The 20636-nt window shown below is 44.4% G+C and overlaps 1 protein-coding gene across 4 annotated transcripts in view; it reads right to left on the bottom strand.

The window, feature by feature from the left end:
- The window catches only part of LOC121275431 (nuclear body protein SP140-like protein), an 86247-nt gene extending 65866 nt beyond the window's left edge, over positions 1-20381 (bottom strand). For 3 of the 4 annotated variants that reach the window (XM_041183023.1, XM_041183022.1, XM_041183020.1), the window contains exons 1-2: positions 20235-20381; positions 524-671 (exon numbers count right to left, since the gene is read on the bottom strand). In XM_041183023.1, the coding sequence (XP_041038957.1) occupies positions 524-670 (147 nt within the window). In that variant the 5' untranslated portion in view covers position 671; positions 20235-20381. Of the gene's footprint in view, positions 1-523; positions 672-1258; positions 1368-20234 lie in introns of all 4 variants that reach the window. The other variant, XM_041183021.1, reaches the window with a different exon arrangement.
- Positions 20382-20636: the final 255 nt, after the last annotated feature.

Raw genomic sequence — 20636 nt, forward strand, 5'->3', positions numbered from 1 at the left:
AATATGGGCTAATAGATCAGACACATAGGGAATGTTTCACAGAACCCATAGAAAGTTATAGCCTAGAAGGAGGCCATTTGGCCCATTGTGCCTGTTCTGGCTTTTTGCTAAAGCAATTTCAAAACTCACCCAATGTCCCTAGTCACTTCCCATAGCCCTGTATCTTCATTTGTTAAAAATGTCTATTTATGCTCTCCTTAAAAGTTGCAACCTTCTCTCCCTCATCTACTCCCAGTGACAAAGCATTCTTGCTTGCATTTTGGCAACTTTATGATTGATGACCTTTTGTCACTGATTCCCCAAGGGAAGGGTATAGTCTTTCCTTGTAAGTATCAAATCTCTTATTCTCCTCAACACCAGTGGAAATATTACCAGTGTCTCATCCTAAGTATCTTTCCATGCCTGGCATCCTCCTGGTAAATCCATACTGCACACTCTGAGGTGTTCAAAACTGCATTCAGTATTTTAATTGTGGCCAAGCTTTCCTGGGGTTGTCTGTCCCACCAAGATGTTACTCACTCACATCGAATTTTTCTTTGGTGATCAACAGCTTGTCTCGAAGGCCATGAAGGAAGGGAAATACTTTATGGATCGCAATGGAAATATCCACTTTGTTGGTGACAAGCTTCTGCCTGAGTTCTGCATCAGTAAAATAACCAAGGAAGGACATACTGTGGGAAAAGATAATGAAAGCATTCATCAATTAACTTCACATTAAATTATATAACACACCAAAGAAGGACTTTGAAGTGGGCAATACAATCGGAGTTAAAAGCCATTCAGATGTTTCTGGGGAGAGAAAAGATTGAGGGAAATGTTGAGATGATGAATAAATGGGTTTAACGTTAGAGAAAAAAGGATGGACTTGTTGGCAGTAATCTTAGACCTCTTCCCAAAATGGATGTGAAGTTGGCTGAACTGCCCAGCTGCCTACGTCAAGTTGGTGTTTGGACCCCAGAACCATTCTTGGGTTCGGGTCTCCTTTGGCCACTTTGTCAAGCTGTGGGTATCAAACAGGCACCCCAGGGTGGTGGGGAGTCAAAGGGTAGTGGAGGGTGAATTAATCCTGGTGGGCTGCAAGTGGCCTGAACTACTTTACTAGAGCCTTAAAGAACACTTCTGCACCTCCTGACTCAACAATTCTACCCAAAAAATAATTTGGATCCTTTTTTCAGCCGCCACCAGAAATGTCATTTAGGATCATTGGTTAACCCAGTATGCCACCACCACAAGTGAGCAGTGTGCCCACTGTACACACCTGTTATTGTTCCATGAAAAGTGCCAACTTGCAAGCAACTCCAATATGCATATTTAAACTACCTCCAGCCAAAATCAGGCAAACAATAGATGGAGGAAGCGTAAAGAGCCTGCAATGTAAAAAAAAAGTATCAACTAATATAAATTATACTGAAGACCAACACAATAAAAGCAGAATAATGTCTCATTGTTCGTGCATTTACAGGCTTGTCTAAAAATTACATTAAAAAAAAGATTTGCATTTATACAGTGCTTTTTACTGGATGTCTCAATGGAGTTCTTTTGAAGTATAGTCATTATTGCAGAGTAAGAAATCAGATGAGCATTACATAAAAGCATACAAATTAGCAGCAGGCGTAGGCCATTCAGCCCCTTGAGCCTGATCTGCCATTTAATAAGATCATGGGTGACCTGATTGTGGCCTCAAATCTGCTTTCCTTCCTACCCCCTATATCCTTTGCCTCCCTTGTCAATCAAGAATCTATCTAACTCAGCCTTAAAAATATTCAATGTCCCTGCCTCCACTGCTGTCTGAGGAAGAGAACTCACAGACTCCAAAACCCTCAGAGAAAAAAATCTTCTTATCTCCTTCTTAAATGGGAGACTCTTTATTTTTAAACTGTGCCCCCAGTTCTAGTCTATTTCAGCTTCCACCCTGTCAAGTCCCCCTCAAGATTGTAAATGTTTCAGTAAGATCACCTCTCATTATTCTAAACCCCAAAGGATACACTCCCAATCTGTCCAACCTTTCTTCATAAAATAATCCCTTCACCCCTGGAATTAGTTAAGTGAACCTTCTCTGAACTGCTTTTAATGCAATTATATCCTTTCTTAAGTAAAGAGAACAAAACTATACACAGTACTCCAGGTGTGGTCTCATCAACACCCTTACAACTGCAGCAAAACATCTCTACTTTTATATTTCATTTCTCTTGCAATAAGCAACAACATTCCATTTGCCTTCCTAATCACTTGCTGTACCTGCATGCTAAATATTTGAGATTCATGTACCAGGACACCCAGATCCCTCTGTACCAGAGTCCTGTAATCTCTCTCCATTTAAATAACATACTGCTTTTCTATTCTTCCAACTAAAGTAGACAAGTTCACATTTTTCCACATTATACTCCATCTGCCAAATTATCATCCACTCACTTAAACTATCTAAATCTCTTTGTAGACTCTTTATGTCCTCTGCACAACTTACTTTCCTACCTATCTTTTTCATCAGCAAATTTAGCAACCATACATTCGATCCCTTCATCCAAGTCACTTTTACAGATTGTAAATAGTTGAGGCCCTAGCATTAATCCTTGTGGCACTCCTCTAGTTATAGCTTGCCAACCCAAAAATGACCTATTTATCTATACTCACTGCCTCCTATTAGCTAACTAATGCTTTATCCATGATAATATGTTAGCCCTTCCACAATGAGCTCTTATTTTATGTAGTAACCTTTGAATTGGCATTTTATCAAATGCCTTTTGGAAATCCAACACAACAGGTTCCCTTTTATCCATGTTACTTGTGACTTCCTCAAAGAACTTTAGTAAATTAGTCAAACATAATTTCCCTTTCATAAAACCATGTTGACTCTACCTGATTGCAATAAATCTTCTAAGCGCCCTGCCATAACCTCCTTCAGAATAGATTTTAGCCTTTTCCCTATGACAGATGTTAAGCTAAATGGCCTGTATTTCCTGCTTTCCGTATCCCCCTCCTTTTTTGAATAGAGGACTTATATTCGCTATTTTCCAATATAATGGGATCTTTCTAGAATCTAGCGAACTTTGAAAAATTACAACCAATGCATCTATTATCTCCACAGCCATTTCTTTTAAGACCCTAGAGTGAAGTCAATCAGGTCCTGGGGATTTGTCAGCATTTAGTTTGAGTAATTTTCTCAGGGCCCTTTCCCTGGTGATTGTAATTGTTTCAAGTTCCTCCCTCACTTTCATCTCTTGATTTACATGTATTTCTGGGATGTTATTTGTGTCTTCTACAGTGACGACACATTCAAAATATCTGTTCCACGCATCTGCTATTTCATTGTTTCCTGTTACTAATCCCCAGACTCACTCACTAGATGACCCACGCTCACTTTATTTACTCTTTTCCTTTTTAAATACTTGTAGAACTCCGACTAACTGTCTTTATATTTCTAGCCAGCTCATAATCTGATTTCTCCCTCCTTTTTACCCTTTTAGCTAATCTTTGCTGGTTTTTAAAGTCCGTCCAATCTTCTGACCTAATTAACTTGCACAGAATTGTAAGCTTTTTCTTTCAATTTGATATTGCTTTCCTAAGTTAGCCATGGCTGGTGCATCCTTCTCCTAGAGTCTTTCTTTCTCAAAGGAATGTATCTTTGCTGAGTGTTATGAAATATCTCCTTAAATGTCTGCCACTAGACCTCTACTGACCTACCCTTTAACCTAATTTCCCAGTTCACTTTCACCAGCTCTGCCTTCATACCCTTGTAATTACCTTTATTGAAGTCTTAAGCACATGTCTTAGACCCAACCTTCTCTCCCTTAAACTGAATACTAAATTTAATCATGTTATGATCACTCCTACCTAGAGGTTCCTTTACCATGAGGTCATTAATTAATCCTGCCCCAGATCCTGCTTTCTGGTTGGCTCTAGAATGTGCTGCTCTATGTGTTCCAAAAATACTCTATGAGCTTATTTTCCAGGCTATCTTTGCCAATCTGATTAATCCAATGTATATGTAGATTAAAATTACCCATGATTATTGCAGTACCTTTCTTATAAGCCCCTTTATTTCTTCCTGTGTACCCCATCCTACAGTGTTGTAACTGTTCGGAGGCCTATAAACTACTCCCGCAATTGACTTCTTACCTTTGCTATTTCTTAACTCTACCCAAATTGATTCTACATCTGGATTAATGTCATGCTTAATCAACAGATACTTAACGTGCATTGGGCATCAATGGGGAGGTCAAGGTACGCAAATGGTTTTCAACTGCTGCTTGCCTATTTTTGAGGTGATTAATTTGCAGCCAGCAATTGAAAACACTACTCCGCCCCTCCACAACCCTACAACTACATTGGATATAATGGTCATTTTCTAGTCCGAAAAATTCCCCATGTCACATTCCCAGAATAGTGGCGATTTGTGAGTTTTCTGAGGTCTCAAACATATGCTTTTCTATCAATGTCCTCAACAGAATTAAGAGCTTAAGATGATTGGAATTTTCTGTGCTCTTTGGTTATTTTGGGCTTCTAAAGGTTTTTCACGCTAAAGAACTTCATGAATGGTTGATTCACATATTTCAGTGGGCATTGTTTACCTGAGGCAAGACACTGTTAGACTCCAAGAGACTTTAAGAACCAGTAGCTGATTCTTTAACTGAATATTCATTTATTTTTATTATTAAAAATCTTGAGCAAGGTGCCACCTCCTGTCCACAACTGTTAGTCCCTGTAATGATTTTCATGTCAACGTTTACAGTAATCTCCATCAACCTGCTTACCAATCTTAACATTTCTGTCAATTCTTTCTCTCTTAACATCTTTTGTTATTCTTTCATGGGCTGTAGGCATCGCTGGCTAGGCCAGCATTTATTACCTATTCCTAACTGCCCTTGAGAAAATGGTGCCAAGCTGCCTTCTTGAACTGCTGCAGTCTATGTGGTACACCCACAGTGCTTCACTCGTAAATGCTTGACTGTCACGAGGAGTTACAGGCTCCAACTGCTAGGTGGTGCTGTGATGCCTCTCTAAACATGGTATTTTAACTGATGACCGAATCTGTGATGCAGAAAATTGAAATGGAGTGGTAGAAATAGGAAATTGCGGGTAGGTGAGGATTAGATCTCACAACTGGGGCAGTGGCAAAGCTAAATGGGGGGAAAAGCCCATGTATCAATGGAAACTTGTAGCACTGGGTGGGAAGCCCAGTGGACATCGAAAAAGAGGAAGGCCTAAGGCTTGAAGCAGGCCTGATGGTCATAAATAAAAGGTCATAAATAAATATAATGCTAAATTTAATTAAATTTAAAATCAGTGAAATTAACCTGTAGCAAAAACAAAAATTGCTGGAAAAACTCAGCAGGTCTGACAGCATCTGTGGAGAGGAAGAAAGAGTTAACGTTTCGAGTCCGGATGACTCATCAGAAATCTACCTGTAGCCCCATCTTGAGGAATGGTAGGGTTTGTCATAGTAGCAATGCCTCCAGGTATCAGTGGTTGACTGGCTGTCTTAATAGATGAGAGATTCTATCCATGCATGACACCCACTACTCACGTTATACATGACACAAATGGTTACAACTCAAAATCATGAAAGGGGAATAAAAGAAAATGTACAGGAAAAGTGTATCATCCACTAACCCCTTAGTATATTGTTGACAAATAGGCAGAGAATGGCTGGTTATATACAACACCATGCCAAGGTATTCTTGCTGCATTGCCCATGTGCAATTTGGGGATATTCTGGTTTGAAATGTGGGTTGGGCAATTGCTGATGGAAACAGGATGTTCAACTCTGGGCAAAAAAATAAGGGACACTTTGCCATAGTGCATGCTGATGAGACCTTGAGACTCAGGAGCTGGGTAGAATGGAGAAGTGGGGGAGAACTGTTGAGACCTTGAGATCCAGTATCCAAAGTGGGTGGGGAAATGCGGATGCTGGTGAGTTCTTGTGAGCAGAGATGGGGGTGGGGTGTCCCTCCCCCACAATTCTCATGTTGGCAGCTCATATCCTACCCTCTGGACATCCACATGACCACCTCCACACACCTTACTGTCCTGATGCATGCTCATTAGAAAGGGCGGACAGAAAAAATTCCAGGACAAAGCGCATCCCAGGAAGGCCAAACTCAGGCCTGTCTGGCCTTTCTAATGTGCATGCATTGGGCACAGTAGGGTGTGTCGGGACTGTCATGTGGGTGTCCAGAGGATAGGGTTTGAGCTGCCGGGACCTAGGAAGAAAGGCCAAACAACAGGACTGTCCTACAAAAGTCCAGGAGATTTGGTTACCACAGACAAAAAAATCTCCACCATGCTCCCGGCAGGAGTAGGGAAACACAGAGTCAGCACAATGGCGGAAGGTATAAGCGATAGAGCAAATCCAGGAGCAGTGGATAAAGTAAATAAACAGAAAGCAAACATTCAGTCATATTCCACCTGACTAACCAAAATTGCTGTCCACCTATTAAAAAAACAAAAGTGAATTATTCCACACCCTGAGGCTTTTCAGTGTTTGAGGTTTTGGGCCCTAACTGATGAATATATTCCCATCTTGTATTCGTCTACGTTCTCACAGCAGGTGTTGTGTTTTGTGCCTCAGAGGTTTGCAGGGATGACACACCACATTGTGTGTGTGCTGGAGCTTTAGTTACAATGCTTTTTTAAATGTCTGCTCTCTCATGCTTCCAGCTTCTTGCTCTCTGTTAAGTTTCTGCTTCTACCTGTAACCACACACAGGCTCAACTAACAGCACACAGAGAACAGACATGCACAATAAAATAATGAATAATTGAATAATTGCATACTGCATCCTTTCCCCCTTATTTTAAACCTATTTTAAGACTTTATTTTAAATTAAATCATTTCTTAGAGTTTGGATCATCCGTTTTCTGTAAGTACAGAAATTGTCTTTGAGATATGAAGGTTGTTGATGATGGTACTGAGATCTGAAAAATTGAGGTTGTGGTATCGCAGGATCAACTTGATGAGGCAGATGATCAACATCACAGTCACTCATCGGAAAAGGAAATATATCCTCATAATCACTGTCCTCAAAAAAACCTGGTCAGCTCGCTATCAAGCAGTTTGTGTTCCACTTGTCATCCAGATAAGTATTAGTACGAAGCATCAAGCAACTGCTTAACCTGCTTTGAACCTGATAGAGATGATGCAAGTTTGTTGTTGCAGTTTGGCTATTTGATGTGAACCCAATCTCCAACTTCAAATCATGGTGTCCTTGCTTGTGTTCGCTTGTCGAAGCATGCTTTTACTTTGTCACTTTGTGATTTCTTCTGCTTTCCATCACTTTCATTGGATAGCGGTGATGGTTTAAGAATGGTCAGCAGCATACAAAATTCACAACCACTCATAAGTTCAGCAGGTATCTTCCTGGTCAGGGAGTGTGGGGTGGATCGATATGTCCAAAGTAGGATATGAATGGGTTGTTCAAACTTTTTCCGCTCCGAAATGCTAGCTCTCAGACCATTCTTGATGACCCTATTGAACCATTCTAGGTCACTATTTGATTGTGAGTTGTATTGAAATGTCAGATGATGGTGAATTCTGTAGCTTGCGAGGAACCCCATGAACTGACTGAAAACAAACTGCATTGTCTGCAGTGATAGCCTCTGGCAAACCCCATTTTGTAAACAACTTGTCCAAAAATCACTGAAGTGGTGGTTATGGAATTTATTGTAGTGATTTCCAGCCATTTGCTATGAAGATAATGAACAACAAACAAAAAACATTGATTACTTGGGGCTGTTTGCACTTCTCCTAAAGTATCAACTTGGAGTTGTTGCCCTGGTTTGGTAGCCGTGAGGTCAGTTGCAGAGGTGTGGGACACGGTTTAACAGGTAATTCACTGAGCAAAGTAGACACACAACCTTTAAAGATCTCGTCTATGCATTGATCTATTGCTGGCTACCAGACTGTTAAGGGATTGTTGTTTCATCTAAACACCCAGATGTCGTTCATGGACACATGGTAATGCACATTGCTGTGGCGCTTTTGGGATAACCGCTTGAGTTCTGCATGCGCTACAGTTGTCATCAATCAATGAGAATTCATTGCATGCTCTGTAGTATGGGAACGGTCCTTCAACAATTTCTCAAGATCACTTTTTTTTTAGGTTCTGGCTTACTTTCTGCAGTAACACTGTCGCCGCTTCTGCCTTCAACTCTTCTCACATAACAAGATTTGCAGTTGCGTGTGAAATCATTGCAATCACTTAGTCTTCAATGTCGCTAACCCTGTCTGTGATAGTAGTACAGCTAAGCATGTCAGCTACTTGGGTTGCTTGAACCTGCAAGATACTCAACCTTGACGTGTACTGATGAAGATGGTTTGACCATCTGTAGATGTGTAGAGGTCAATGATCAAATCCTGACGTGACTAACAATGTAGTCAGCACTTGGTGATCGGTGCAGTGGGTGAACTTTAGACCATAGAAATACATCTGCCAGAGTATATGTGCAGATGCAGGCTAATGCATCTTCCCGCTCTTCAGTACAGTATTTGCATTCAGTTTCTGAGAATAGGCACATAAGTGATTGGCTGTTCGCTTCCTTGAATGTACTGTGAGAGTGCAACTCCAATCACATTTCCCTAGTCATCTATTGTGACTTCCACATGTGATTTGAAATGCCGAGGACTGACAGAGATGCTACCTTTGCCTTTAACATGTCAAATGCTGTTTGCTGTGCGATTGTCCATTCCCATCATGCATCCTTGCATAGTGGCTTTCAAAGAGGCTCCGCAAACTCTGTATACTTAGGAACAAATTTGTGATAAAAGTTGGCAGCACTGAGGAATGATGTCAACTCTTTCATGTTAGATGGGGTTAGAAGTGCATGAATGGCTTGGATATTGTCATGTGTAGGCTTTACTCCAGCTGTTGTCACTCTGTACTCTAGAAAGTCATTCTCAGACGCTGCAAATGTACGTTTGTCCTTGCTGCGTGGCAAATTGTGTTGTTCAAGCTGAGTGAGCACCACACCTCTAATAACCACTGATCATATTCTGCTTTGACCCTTCCATGGACAATGATGTCATTGAATAGGTTACGATCTCTTCAATTCTGACAAGACTGAAGAAATGATCTTCTGGAAAGCACTGGATGCTGAATTTAGTCCACAGGGCATTCTGTGTTCTTGAAAACACCTTGGTGAGGAATAAAAGCTGTAAGGTACCAGCTTTGCTCCGCTAGGAGGTATCTGAAGATATCATGTCGAGCTTAGTGGAGACTGTGGAGTCCTGAAATGATGCTGATAGTTTTTGAGCCATAGGAAGTGGATACCTGTCTGGAATTATTGTTTTGTTGATCACTTTAAGGTCAACATATATTCTAAGTTTGACACTTTTGCATCATGCAATGACTAGATTTGATATCCAGACTGATGAGTTGATATGCTCAATGATACCAGCTGCTTCTAGTGGTTTCAGCTCCTGTGACACTTTGGTACAAATTTTCAAATGACAATCGTGTCAAATTTTGCAAAACTGATGGAATTGACGTCGACATAAGGAGCATAATAATACCCCTTAGTCTCCCCAAATCTGGTTAATAAGGCAGGACCTTTGCGTATAATCTATTTCATCAAATGATTTTGTGCTCCTGTGGGGTCTTCAAGTTTGAAGCCAAGCTTATTGAAAAGGTTTAGCCCCATGAGGTTTCTGCCTTCGGTTACATGGAACATGAACCTGTCTAGGGTGATGTTTTTGTAACATACTGGAACCATGATTGTTCCAAAAACTGGAATAGTAGAGTCATCTTAAGCTTGAAGCATGTCTATTGCAGGAATGACAAGAATAACAATGATCGAGCTGGTTGCTGAAACTTTCATGTCAACATCGATGCAAAGCAGCACTAAAATATCTGCAATCTCAACTGAGCATTTCTTAAAATGACCTGGTACTTAACCATGTATAATGGTGTACACATGCTATATTTTTCTCAGGAGGAGACTCTCCTACTCCCCTAAAGTCCTCTTCCTCAATACCTACACAGCTTTGCAAAGTGATTCCACTTTAAACATGAGGTACACTTTTTCCCTTGATCTGGACATAGTGTAGTGAATTGATGGGTACCTCCACAATTTGGGCCGATGTTTGAGGGTATCTAACCATGATGGGCTCTCTGGTATTCCTGGCAGAAAGTGTACCATTTGATCATCACACTTTTCTTTGGCCCAAAGTATTTTTTGAGAGCACTTACTGCTGTGTCAAACAATGAGCTGTTTGAATATTTACCTGCCTTTTTCCTCCAAAACAATGTACAAATATCGACTTCTTACAGGCCACTACTACATCCAGACTGTCCATCCCCGTAGCGAGCAAGTAGGTCTTGAACCCTGAAATCCATCAAGCCCATGGCTCGGCTGGATCTCACAGCGAAGAAAAGTGCTGGATCTGATAAATTTAAACTCTTCTCCATCTTGTCGCCAATTGTTGTGTATTCAGCCTCAAGGGTATGTAAAGATGACACACCACGTTCTATGTGTGCAGGAGGGTTATTTACAATGCTTTTTAAAATATCTGCTCTCTCATGCTTCCAGCTTCTTGCTCTCAGTTTAGCTTCTGCTTCTGTCTGTAATCACACCCAGGCTTGACTAATAGCACTCAGAGGATAGACACACACAATCAAAGACCGAACAACTGAACAATTGAATACTACAAGCAGGATTTGAATGTTACATATCTGGATATTTTAGGAAAACACTGCTAAGCCAATGATTGCTCCTGATCAGGTTTCATCAGAACAATTTGTGTAACTACCAACCCACAAGCATATCGACAGGTATTTCAATCCCACTGTCTCATAAATCAAGGGACAAACTCTAAAAGAATCAAGAAATTTGATATAAAAATCATATGTCTAACAATTAGAGTTCTTTACAAAACCTATATTACCGTATCTGAAAATGCTACAAAATCTTTTTATAAATCCCACCTGCTATCACTGCAGGTGTTACCCACCATTTTCCACACCAGTCAAAGGAGTTAAATTGATGGTAAATGCAGGTTTGCGATGTGATTCCAGCCCCTATTAGGAAGCAACGGTATTGTACCTCGGCTGGATTAAAGTCCAGGCTCCAAAAGTAAACAAACAATGCATAAACCATTGCATAAACCTGCTCTTCACCTCTCCCCAAATCCTTCCTCGCAAAACCAGCAGCCAAACCTGGGCTACAATTCCTGGGACAAGCTGTAACTTCAGATCAAGGTGGACACCAGCCTGGACAGTTCCCCCACCCTTCCAACGCCACTGGCTTCAAGAGGAAACGTCTCTCAAACTGTTAATAACAGCCCAGGTACCATCACTTAGCTGGCACAGGCATGATCTGGGAAGTGCTACCTTCTGTGTTGGAGCAGTAAACCTAACCCTGACCTGAGAAAAGCAAAATACTACAGGGGGGGAATTTTCTCCCCGTTGGGTGAGCTGTTCAGGAGCGGATGTGAGCAGGTGCGGAGCCGATTGCCACTCACGATCGGCTCCATGCCGCCATTTTACATCAGCGGGCCAATTAAGGCCCACCCAGCATGAAATGCGGCTTCCGAGGACAGGGGGAGTGAGCGGGTGGTGGCAGGAGTGCAATGAGCGCCGGGTCCAATGGCAACCTGGCAGCCTGTTCAGATAGTGCGCAGGCAGCCTTGTAAAGGCCGTTCATCATGGCCAACAGAAGGGCTCCCCAGGGCGCTGCTGGAGAACAGGCCAGGCAGGAGGGTAGGGCAGCAGGGCAGTGTGCCCCTCGCTTTTCTGATGAGTGCCTAGCTGCCCTCCTGGAGGAGGTGGCAGAGTGGCAGGAGATCCTCATTCCGAGGGATGGGAGGAGGAGGCTCCCCCACCTGACCAAACATGCCTGGGAGGAGATGGCAGACATAGTCAGCTCCCATGACGTGGTGCGGCACATGTGGGTCTAGTGCTGCAAGTGATTCAATGACCTCTTGCGCTCGGGAAGGGTGAGTACCGTGTTGGCAGATGTTACTTAACGCAGCGGGTAGGCTTCCCCCCCCCCCCCCCCCCCCCCCCCCCCCACCACCTCCCCCCCCCTCCAACAACACTTCAACTCTGAGTGCAGTTACAGCATTGAATCATTCATGGCATGTGTCCCTCGCTGGGCGGGCCTGCAGATATTGCCCACGCCAAGTTCACCCTGAGAGGGTAGTGCTGAGATGGGCTCTGCATCTGCAGCATGTGTTAGACTGACACCCACAGTACTGTTTTGGGGGCAGCCTGGATCTGCAAAACATGTCAAAGTTACTGACTGGGAGGGGAGCTTCCAGGTGGCAGGGCACCCATCCATCTGCTGCCCTTGGTGTTCCACGTGCTTGTGCATCCTTGCTTTGCAAGGTTAGACCATGTGGTGGCAAATATAATGGAGGAAAGGAGGTCAGCCCTGGCTTCTTGGTGTGAGTGTGCTGCAGCTGTGGGGTCACGACTCACTGGAGCCCTGCAATGTTTCACTCAGGTGGGGGTGGCAGGGATGTGATGGGAATCCAGGTACAGGCTGGACCAATCAATGCTCCTCTCTCCATTTCAGGTGAAGACCACACACAATGCCGCCGAGCGGATGCGGACTGGCGGAGGCCAGGCCCAGTTGGCCATCATCACCAGATACGAGCAGGAGGTGATGAAGCAGGAGACCGCCATGTGCTCAGGTCCACTGTGGCGGTGAAGCTTGGTATGCCACAGGGAGGTAAGAGTGCCGTGCACTGAGGTCACCATGTGTGTCCCAGCAGCCATCCCCACTGTTGAATGTTCAGTGATTGAAGCTTCCAGCATGGGTTGACCATTGATTATGGAAGGATGTGCGCATACTGATCCAGGGGCCAGGCATACACATTGACATTATCTCCACTTAAACTAATAAAAAGCCCTTGTTCTTCCTTTTAGCATCACTGGAGCAGGGCCAGGAGGAAGAGGCAGAGGGGCCCCCTCTCACACCTGAGGGCACTAAACAAATGGAATCATCAGCATCACACCACCTCTGCCAGGCAGGCACCAGCGCAGACGCTAGCACCTCGGTGGGAATTAAATTATTGGCTAGTGTCCTGGGACACTGTGGTGAGGGCACTTCACACTCGCCTGAGGTGCAGGCAGAGGCATAGAGTGCCCATGGCGCTGGCAGTCGGAGGACTGCTGGGGACCAGGCACATGCTCTGTCGGTGGCTGACGATGTGACTCTGGAGTCGTCCATGAGGCAGCGAATGCTGGAAGTCCAGCAGGGTATGTGGGGGGATCTGGTGGAGATACATGAGGCAAAGTGTGACATGGTCGCCATGCTGGAGGAGTCCATGCGGAGCATCAGCATTGCAATGAGCCTCATGGCTGACTGCAATGCTTCCTTAATGGAAAGAATGGCGAAGATCTTAAAGAGGTTCCTCCAGGAGAACAATCAGGGCCTCCTGGGGCTGCGCTTGGACCTGCAAGCCCTCAGCTGGTCAGTGCCAGTATGGGAGATGGATTGGGCACCAAGTATCCCAGCTCAGCGCCCATCCATCAGTGGTGAGCAGGGAGGTCCGAAGTGACCTCACGTCGCGCAGGAGCTGCCTCTCGTCTCTGTGGGCTCCTCTCAGGTCGCTCCGAATGAGGGTAGCAGCTCCTCCGACCCTCTGCCAGTGACTGTGGGATCTGATGAGGCTGCGGTGACTGGAGAGATGCCAGCCATGGCACTGGCTGCTCTCTCCCAGGCGGGGCCATCAAAGGCTCCACGGGCCAGAGGACGCCCATCAAGGTCATCAAGGCCAACAAGACAGCAGAGTGAGCAGGCTGTCTCAGATGCCAGCGCCAGCAAGGGGGGAGCACCTAGACATAGTACCTGGAAACGTAAACTTAAGGCACCTTAGGCACATCACAGGCTTATCACTGGTGGTTCTATGTTGCCCCACTATTAGCTGATGACAAGTTGGTCACTTAACACCTTTGCATTCAGTTTATTTTCTGCTTCATTTTGTTAATTCATTAAATGTTTATATGTGAGCAAGGCTCAGGGAGCTTCATTACTCCTACAGGTGGACAGGAACCCATGATGTTATGAGTGACTTGTTTGTCATTGAGTTTTATTGACAAGGCACATAGTTAACGTTCCTAACCAGGCAGATGTTGCTTTCAGGTGTCGAGTATGGAACCTGCAGCCCTGGCTTGTGTTGAAGGTCCATCTGTGGTGGGCTAGCCAAAGGTTCAAGCCTCCCGGGTATCCCTGCCTCCCTGGAGTATGACTGGATCAGTGTCTACCCCCTCAGCGTTTTCCTGTGCGTGCTCATCCTCGGACTCACTGCTGGAGTGTGCAACTGGAGTAACTGTGTCTACATCTTCCTCGTCCACTGCATCCACCCTTTCCAGCACCAGATTATGGAAAGCACAGCATGCAACCATTATCAGTGACACACGATCTGGCAGGTTCTGTAGTGCGCCCTCTGAACGGTCCAGGCATCGGAAACGCATCTTGAGAAGACCGATGGTTCTCTCTACCACAGCCCTTGTGGAGGCGTGGCTCCTATTGTACCACCGCTCAGCCTCTGTTTTTGGATGGCGGAGAGGTGTCATGAGCCACCTTCTGAGGGGATAGCCCTTGTCACCCAGCAGCCAACCATCCAGCTGGGCTGGAGCACCGAAGAGTGTCTCAGAATGTAAGCGTCATGGGTGCTGCCTGGTACTTTGCACAGACTTGTAGAATCTGCATCTTGTGATCACACACTATCTGCATGCTTATGGAGTGGAAGCCCTTTCTGTTGACAAAGGCACCGGGCTTACCCGCTGGCACCTTGATGGCCACATGTGTGCAGTCTATTGCACCTTGGACGAGGGGGAACCCAACAATCGCTGTGAAGCCTCTGGCTCATTCTGTCTGACTGGCCTTGTCCCAGTGGTAGTAGATGAAAGTCAATGCATGCCTGAACAGAGCTTCTGTCACCTGCTGACACAATTATGGACAGCTGACTACAAGACTCCGCAAAGGCCACCCACCAACCCCTGGAAAGAGCCGGAGGCATAGAAGTTGAGGGCAGCCATGACCTTCGACACCACTGGCATGGGGTATCCACCCGCACAGTTGGCGCAGATCTCAGGGCCTATCATCTGACAAATGGAGGTCACTGCCTCCCTTGAGAGACGGAGCCACCTTCGGCGCTGCACCTCAGACATATTGACTTAGATGCTTCGCTGCCTGTAAACCCTAGCAGCAGGACAGTGGCATCTTCTGCAGCCCCTTCCGCCTTGAACTTCCTGTTGGCCCTGCGCCCCTTGTGCCTGTGCCTCTCCTCCCAAAAGTGGCTCCCCTGGAGGCTGAATGTGGACTCCTCGCCTCGTCCCCCTTCTGGCCCTCCTTCCTCCTCAGAGGAGGTGCCTCCAGTGGACAGCACAACTCCCATTCCCAGGCTAAGGGAAGGCTTCCTGAAACCAGCAAGGCCCCAGAAATGATGGTTACTCCAGAGTCCTGACCTGAAGGCTGTTAGTCCTGTCCAAGCAGCTGTGAAGAGTTTTGAAGTATTCCTGCTCACACAGGCAAGTAGGAATAAGTTTAAACATTAAATGTCGAACAAATAACACTCACAAGCCCACTCACCCCTCTTATCCCACCCGTGGATGAGGTTTATAAAAATGTGGTCTACTCGCCTGCCCATTGTGCCCGTGCGACGGCCTGAAGATCGCACAGCCCTCAAAAAATCGGTGTCAATTGGTGCCTCAAGGGCCTTAAGTGGCCCGTTAATTAATGTTGGACGCGCATTGGAGATCATCGTGCGCCCGCCCACCGAAATATCGTGATGGAGCACGGCGACATCGGGATGCACGCCAGATGTCACCGTGCGTCATTTTATGCGTTGGCATGTGGGGCCCACCCCCGCACGCCAACGTGAAAATTCTGGCCCAGAAGTTAACAGATTGAACTTCCAATGGTGGAGCAATAGAAATCAGGGATGTGCAAGAAGCTCGAATCAGAGGAACGCAGTTGTCTAGCAGGACAACGTAGGGCTGGCGGAGGTTACAGAGATATGGAGGAACAAGGGCATGGACAGATTTGAGAACAAGCATGAAAATTTTAAAACCGAGACAATTACCAGAGTGGAAACCAATGTATGTCACAGAGGCCACAAGAAGTAAAACGAAACCACATAAATGTAGCATCAAAAGATATACTTTGACATCAGAGAATGATTGGAGTATGAAACCTGTGAGTTTCCAGTAAATATAGTTACTTAACCTATTGCTGACAAATCCTTGATTGTGTATCAACAAGACAAGAACCAGAACAAACCAGCATTAGTATTTGTAGTTTACTCATGAGAATAAATGGTAAATTTTAGGGGGAAATTATTTATTAAATAAAAAATAAAATATTTCAGCAAACAGTTGTGGTAGAAACAAGGTAAAAACGAGGCTAGTGAGTAGCATTGCTAACTCTCCAGGATTGACCTGGCCTTTCCAATCATCAGGACATTAAAAAAGGTTGTTTTTTTTTTGTCATTTTCTTTAAACATTTCTCTTTACCAGAAATAAAAATATTGAAAATAGGAAAAAGGCTTTTTTGCTGACAGTCAAGCATCATCCAGTTGGGTAATGAGTCTTTTTGCCTTCCAACTGGGGTAGGAAGGCAATGCATCACAAGGGTGGATGTGTTGGCCAACTAATGGCCAGAGCTTGGGAGCAAGTCAGATGATGAAACCTCCAGGAATACATTTAATCACAGTTGGGAACTCTACTAGTGAGTTAGAACATGTCTGAGTAATACTAGCTTATATGCAATAACAAATGCTTCAAAGCTTAACTGAAGAGGTTGTAAGCTGTCTATTAAGGAAGATCATTTACTTCAAGTAGGGATTTATTTGGAGAAGATACTGCTTTACTTCTAGAGGTACTGAACTAAGTTAGCCAATGAAAAAAAGTGCTGTTTATGGGACCTATTTTGCATACAAATTGACTGCTGAATTTCCAGAAAAATAAAGATGAATTTTCCCAGCCTCCTGGTGATGGGCCAGGAGTCAAGAGGGCAGGTGGAGACATCAGGAGAGGAGCCTGAGTCTTCCTGCCACCATGCCATACCACCCACAGTGGGAAACAAGGCACATAATGGCTTCTTGAGCCACTTACGTGACCAACTAAGGGCCGTTTCCTGCCTCTGCCACATGGTGGCCCACCTTTATGAGTATTCAGAGCCAAAACAGGAGCCCCGTGGCAGCAATGGCATCGCTGGTGCTCCTCACCCCCAGTAACCCCCCCACCCCCCACCCTGATCGTTGGGGCCTGGCCCCTCCAAACCTATCTCAACTCTCTTCAAAGGCACTCAGCCATTGAGGCACCCTCTCCCTTTAGCTGTAGCCTCAGCAATGGCCACTTTTAGTGGTGGTGCTGCTGAGGCTGCTGAGCTGTCAGCCATTTGATTGGGCCAACAGCTCCTGGGGTTGCCTTTCTCTTTCAGCCCCAGAAGTGGGACTTGGCAGTACGAGGCAAAATTCAACGTTAAGTGCTCATGCCTCAGAAAGAATTCAAGGACTGCAAAGTGTTTTGGGATGTCCTGAGAAGCTGATATAAATGAAAGTCGCAGCCCGTAAATTCAACATTTAACCCCCGAATTTTGCATCTACCATGCCTGAACTACAACAAAAGTAATCCCAAAGCAAAATTGGATCAAGCAACCTTTAGTTATCCTGGGTAACAGGGTCAGAAAAAGGAGTTATATGCTCCTTAAATTGTCATGAAACTAACATTTTTTCATCAGATTATTGTGGGTTATTGTAAAGTAAGTTTATGGGTGTGAGTGTGGATGGGTCTGCCTGAGTGGTTTAATTGAATTAGACAGATAGGCTGCAAGCTTGAAATCAGCAAGAGAAGTTAGGGGTAAAAGGCATTTGAAATGCTAATGAGTAAACATGGATGAGGGCTTAGCATGTAAGGTGTGAAGGAAATTTACATTTCTAGATACATGAAGGGGTTGTTTAGTTTTCAAAGGGATGATAGGAAGTTTACAACGAACAAGATAAGCAAGGCCAAGCTGTGTGTTTATTTTTCCCGAAGGAACGGACCATATTGGCAACATGAACGATTTTTATATTATGGGAAAAGTACATTTCCAAAGATTAATTTATAGATTAAAGAGAGAAAGAAGCATATTTCAGACAATGGAAGGCTATGTTGGGAGGCCATGTAAGATCTAAGGGACCTTGTAAAACAGCCTTGGGGAAGCCTCCAGCCACTTTAGCAGAAGTCTACTGTGTGTAGTAACCAAAGGTGGAGGAAAGCCTTTGGAATTCCACTGTCGAGTGGTGCTGTGGTAAACTTGCTGGCTCAATTATTCAAATTTGGAATCTATTTTGGACTGTTGCCTTAAAAGGGGGGTATAGCTGGGAGTCAGGTTGATTAGGATTTTTGGGATTTGTCATAGTATTAAGTAACTATAATCTTATGTATGTGCTTGAAATCTTTTCTTTAGTTAATAAATGTTTTAATTTGGTCTTTTAATCTCTAAAGCTGTTAGTGGACTCATTACTTCTGAATTCAGCCCACAAATCTTCTCGTAATAAATACAAGTTTCCCTTGTGGATTTAGTCCTCCTGGCACACGTTACCTGCCACGTCATAGCAAAGCATTGAGATCAAGGCCTTGGGTCTGTTGTAGAACCATGAATGTGAAATTCAGGTACAAATGGGAAGAGCGTGCAGCACACTCTACCTAGTTATACCAGGCATAGAGAGGCCAAATCAGTGATCATTAAAGTGACTGCAAATGGCTTCTAAAAGAAAAGTCAGTCTTTATTTTTATGTACCCAGGAGAAGAAGGGAGAACAAGTTACAGAGACAATCCATGAATCTTTATTGCTGTGTAAGCAACTAGTGCAGCATTATCAGTGCAGAGGAGTTCTCTGATCAAGATGTGTTGTATTTTTGTCTTTGCTTTCAGTCTGGACAGATTGTACAGCTTGTTGACTGACCTAGAATGCAGATAAACATCTTCTGTGTTTGCAGGGAAGGCAAAGGTCAGCAGCTGACTCTTAGGAACAAGGTGTTAGTTTATGTGCTGGTCTGAACTGTTTATTGTATGATTGTGAAGTATGAACAGCTTCCAGCTATCAAGAGGTGAAGCTCAACGATTTTCATCTTCGATGTTTACGGCGCATTCTCAGCATCTCACGGCAAGACAAAATCATGAATGTGACTGTGCCTTTCAAAGGCAACTTTCCCATGTATGCAAGCACTGAAGTAGAGGTGACTTTGCTGGCTCAGGCACGTTTGCAGGAAAAGATGGATGCATTTCCAAGGAATTTTGTATGGCCAGAAAACCAGAGCCAGACAAACCAGCAGAATGCCCAAAGCTCCACTTCAAGGATGTTTGCAAATGTGACATGAAAGCCCTGAGAGACACAAGACTGAAGGAAGTGGTGAAATCACCTGTGGGCCGGTGACATGGGCACTAACTATCAGTGGCTACAGCTGCTTGACAACAGTCACCAACACTGAAAACAACAGCCCATGATAACACCTGATGACCACCTCATGTATGGCACTTGTGGCAGATTATGCCTCTCATGGATAGGTCTCTTCAGCCATCAGCAAAAGTGCACCATATTCTATTCTACCCCCAAAGGATATGCTGCCATGTCCAGCACCATATGTAGATGGAAGGATGCCGACGATGAGAGAAGGAGGACTCCTCCTGAGCCTGTAAATACTCTGGTCCATTCAGTATCCTCCCCAGGATCACCTCTTCCCCCCATGGACTCAACTGCTAGCCAGTTCGGAGTAGGAATGAATCAATTCTCGTGCCACCCCCCCCTCCCCAAAAATGGCAAACTACAACCTGGCATCTGTTTGGTAACCGTAGCTCACCTGTGGTACTTAAATGAATCCCAAAACCAAATTTGACTCAGGTCTCGGAGCCCAGTTGCTCACTTTGTTTTGCGCCAAATTCAAATTTAATGCCGAACATTGTTTTTTACCCCCTCCCTTTCTTTATTCCTTGACATTTTCTGCTCCCGAGGAAATAGTTTGAATTTCCCAAGAGTCACTCCGTGACTGTTGTCACTTATCTCTGATATCAACATTGTATACTTGCTAACATACTTTCTATAAAGCATTGTCTATAAAACTGCACACAGTACTCAAGAGTAACCGAAGCGTGGTAACATTGCTTCAGCATTTTGGTACTCTGTATCACTGTTTATATGATCCAGCATTGCCGCGCGTCAAACCGCAGTGAGAATAAAGCTGTACAAATGGAAACTCATTTGGCTCTTCAAACAGGGAACTAATTGACTCTGGTGACTGACCCTTACCTTGAGTGCTGATGGTCTTGGTGGGTGGCAGCTGCACTGAGGGTTTGAAGACACAAGCTAGTTCTGAGCTTTGCTCCGTGAATTCAAGTTACTCAGATATTTCAAACCTTTAGTTTCAGTTGAGGCTTGTGATCGTCACATTTTAACAGGAAGTCATTTTGCTGCCTTATAGGGAGCATCTGCAAAGTGCCTACCATTGTTCAAAAGGCACAAAACTAAAGAAACATCCTTCCTTTCATTTATTTTCCTTGAGTGAAAGAGCGATTTACCCTGCCTTCCCCGACATCCCGCCTTTTCATTGCAAATTCATTAATTATTGCCTGACTGCTGTGTACTGGGTATATATGATGGGGCAGTGCAGGAGCTTTACTCTGTATTTAACCCACATTGAACCCACTCTGG

The sequence above is a fragment of the Carcharodon carcharias genome, chromosome 2 (assembly GCF_017639515.1).
Source record: "Carcharodon carcharias isolate sCarCar2 chromosome 2, sCarCar2.pri, whole genome shotgun sequence".
Classification (NCBI taxonomy): Eukaryota; Metazoa; Chordata; class Chondrichthyes; order Lamniformes; family Lamnidae; genus Carcharodon; species Carcharodon carcharias.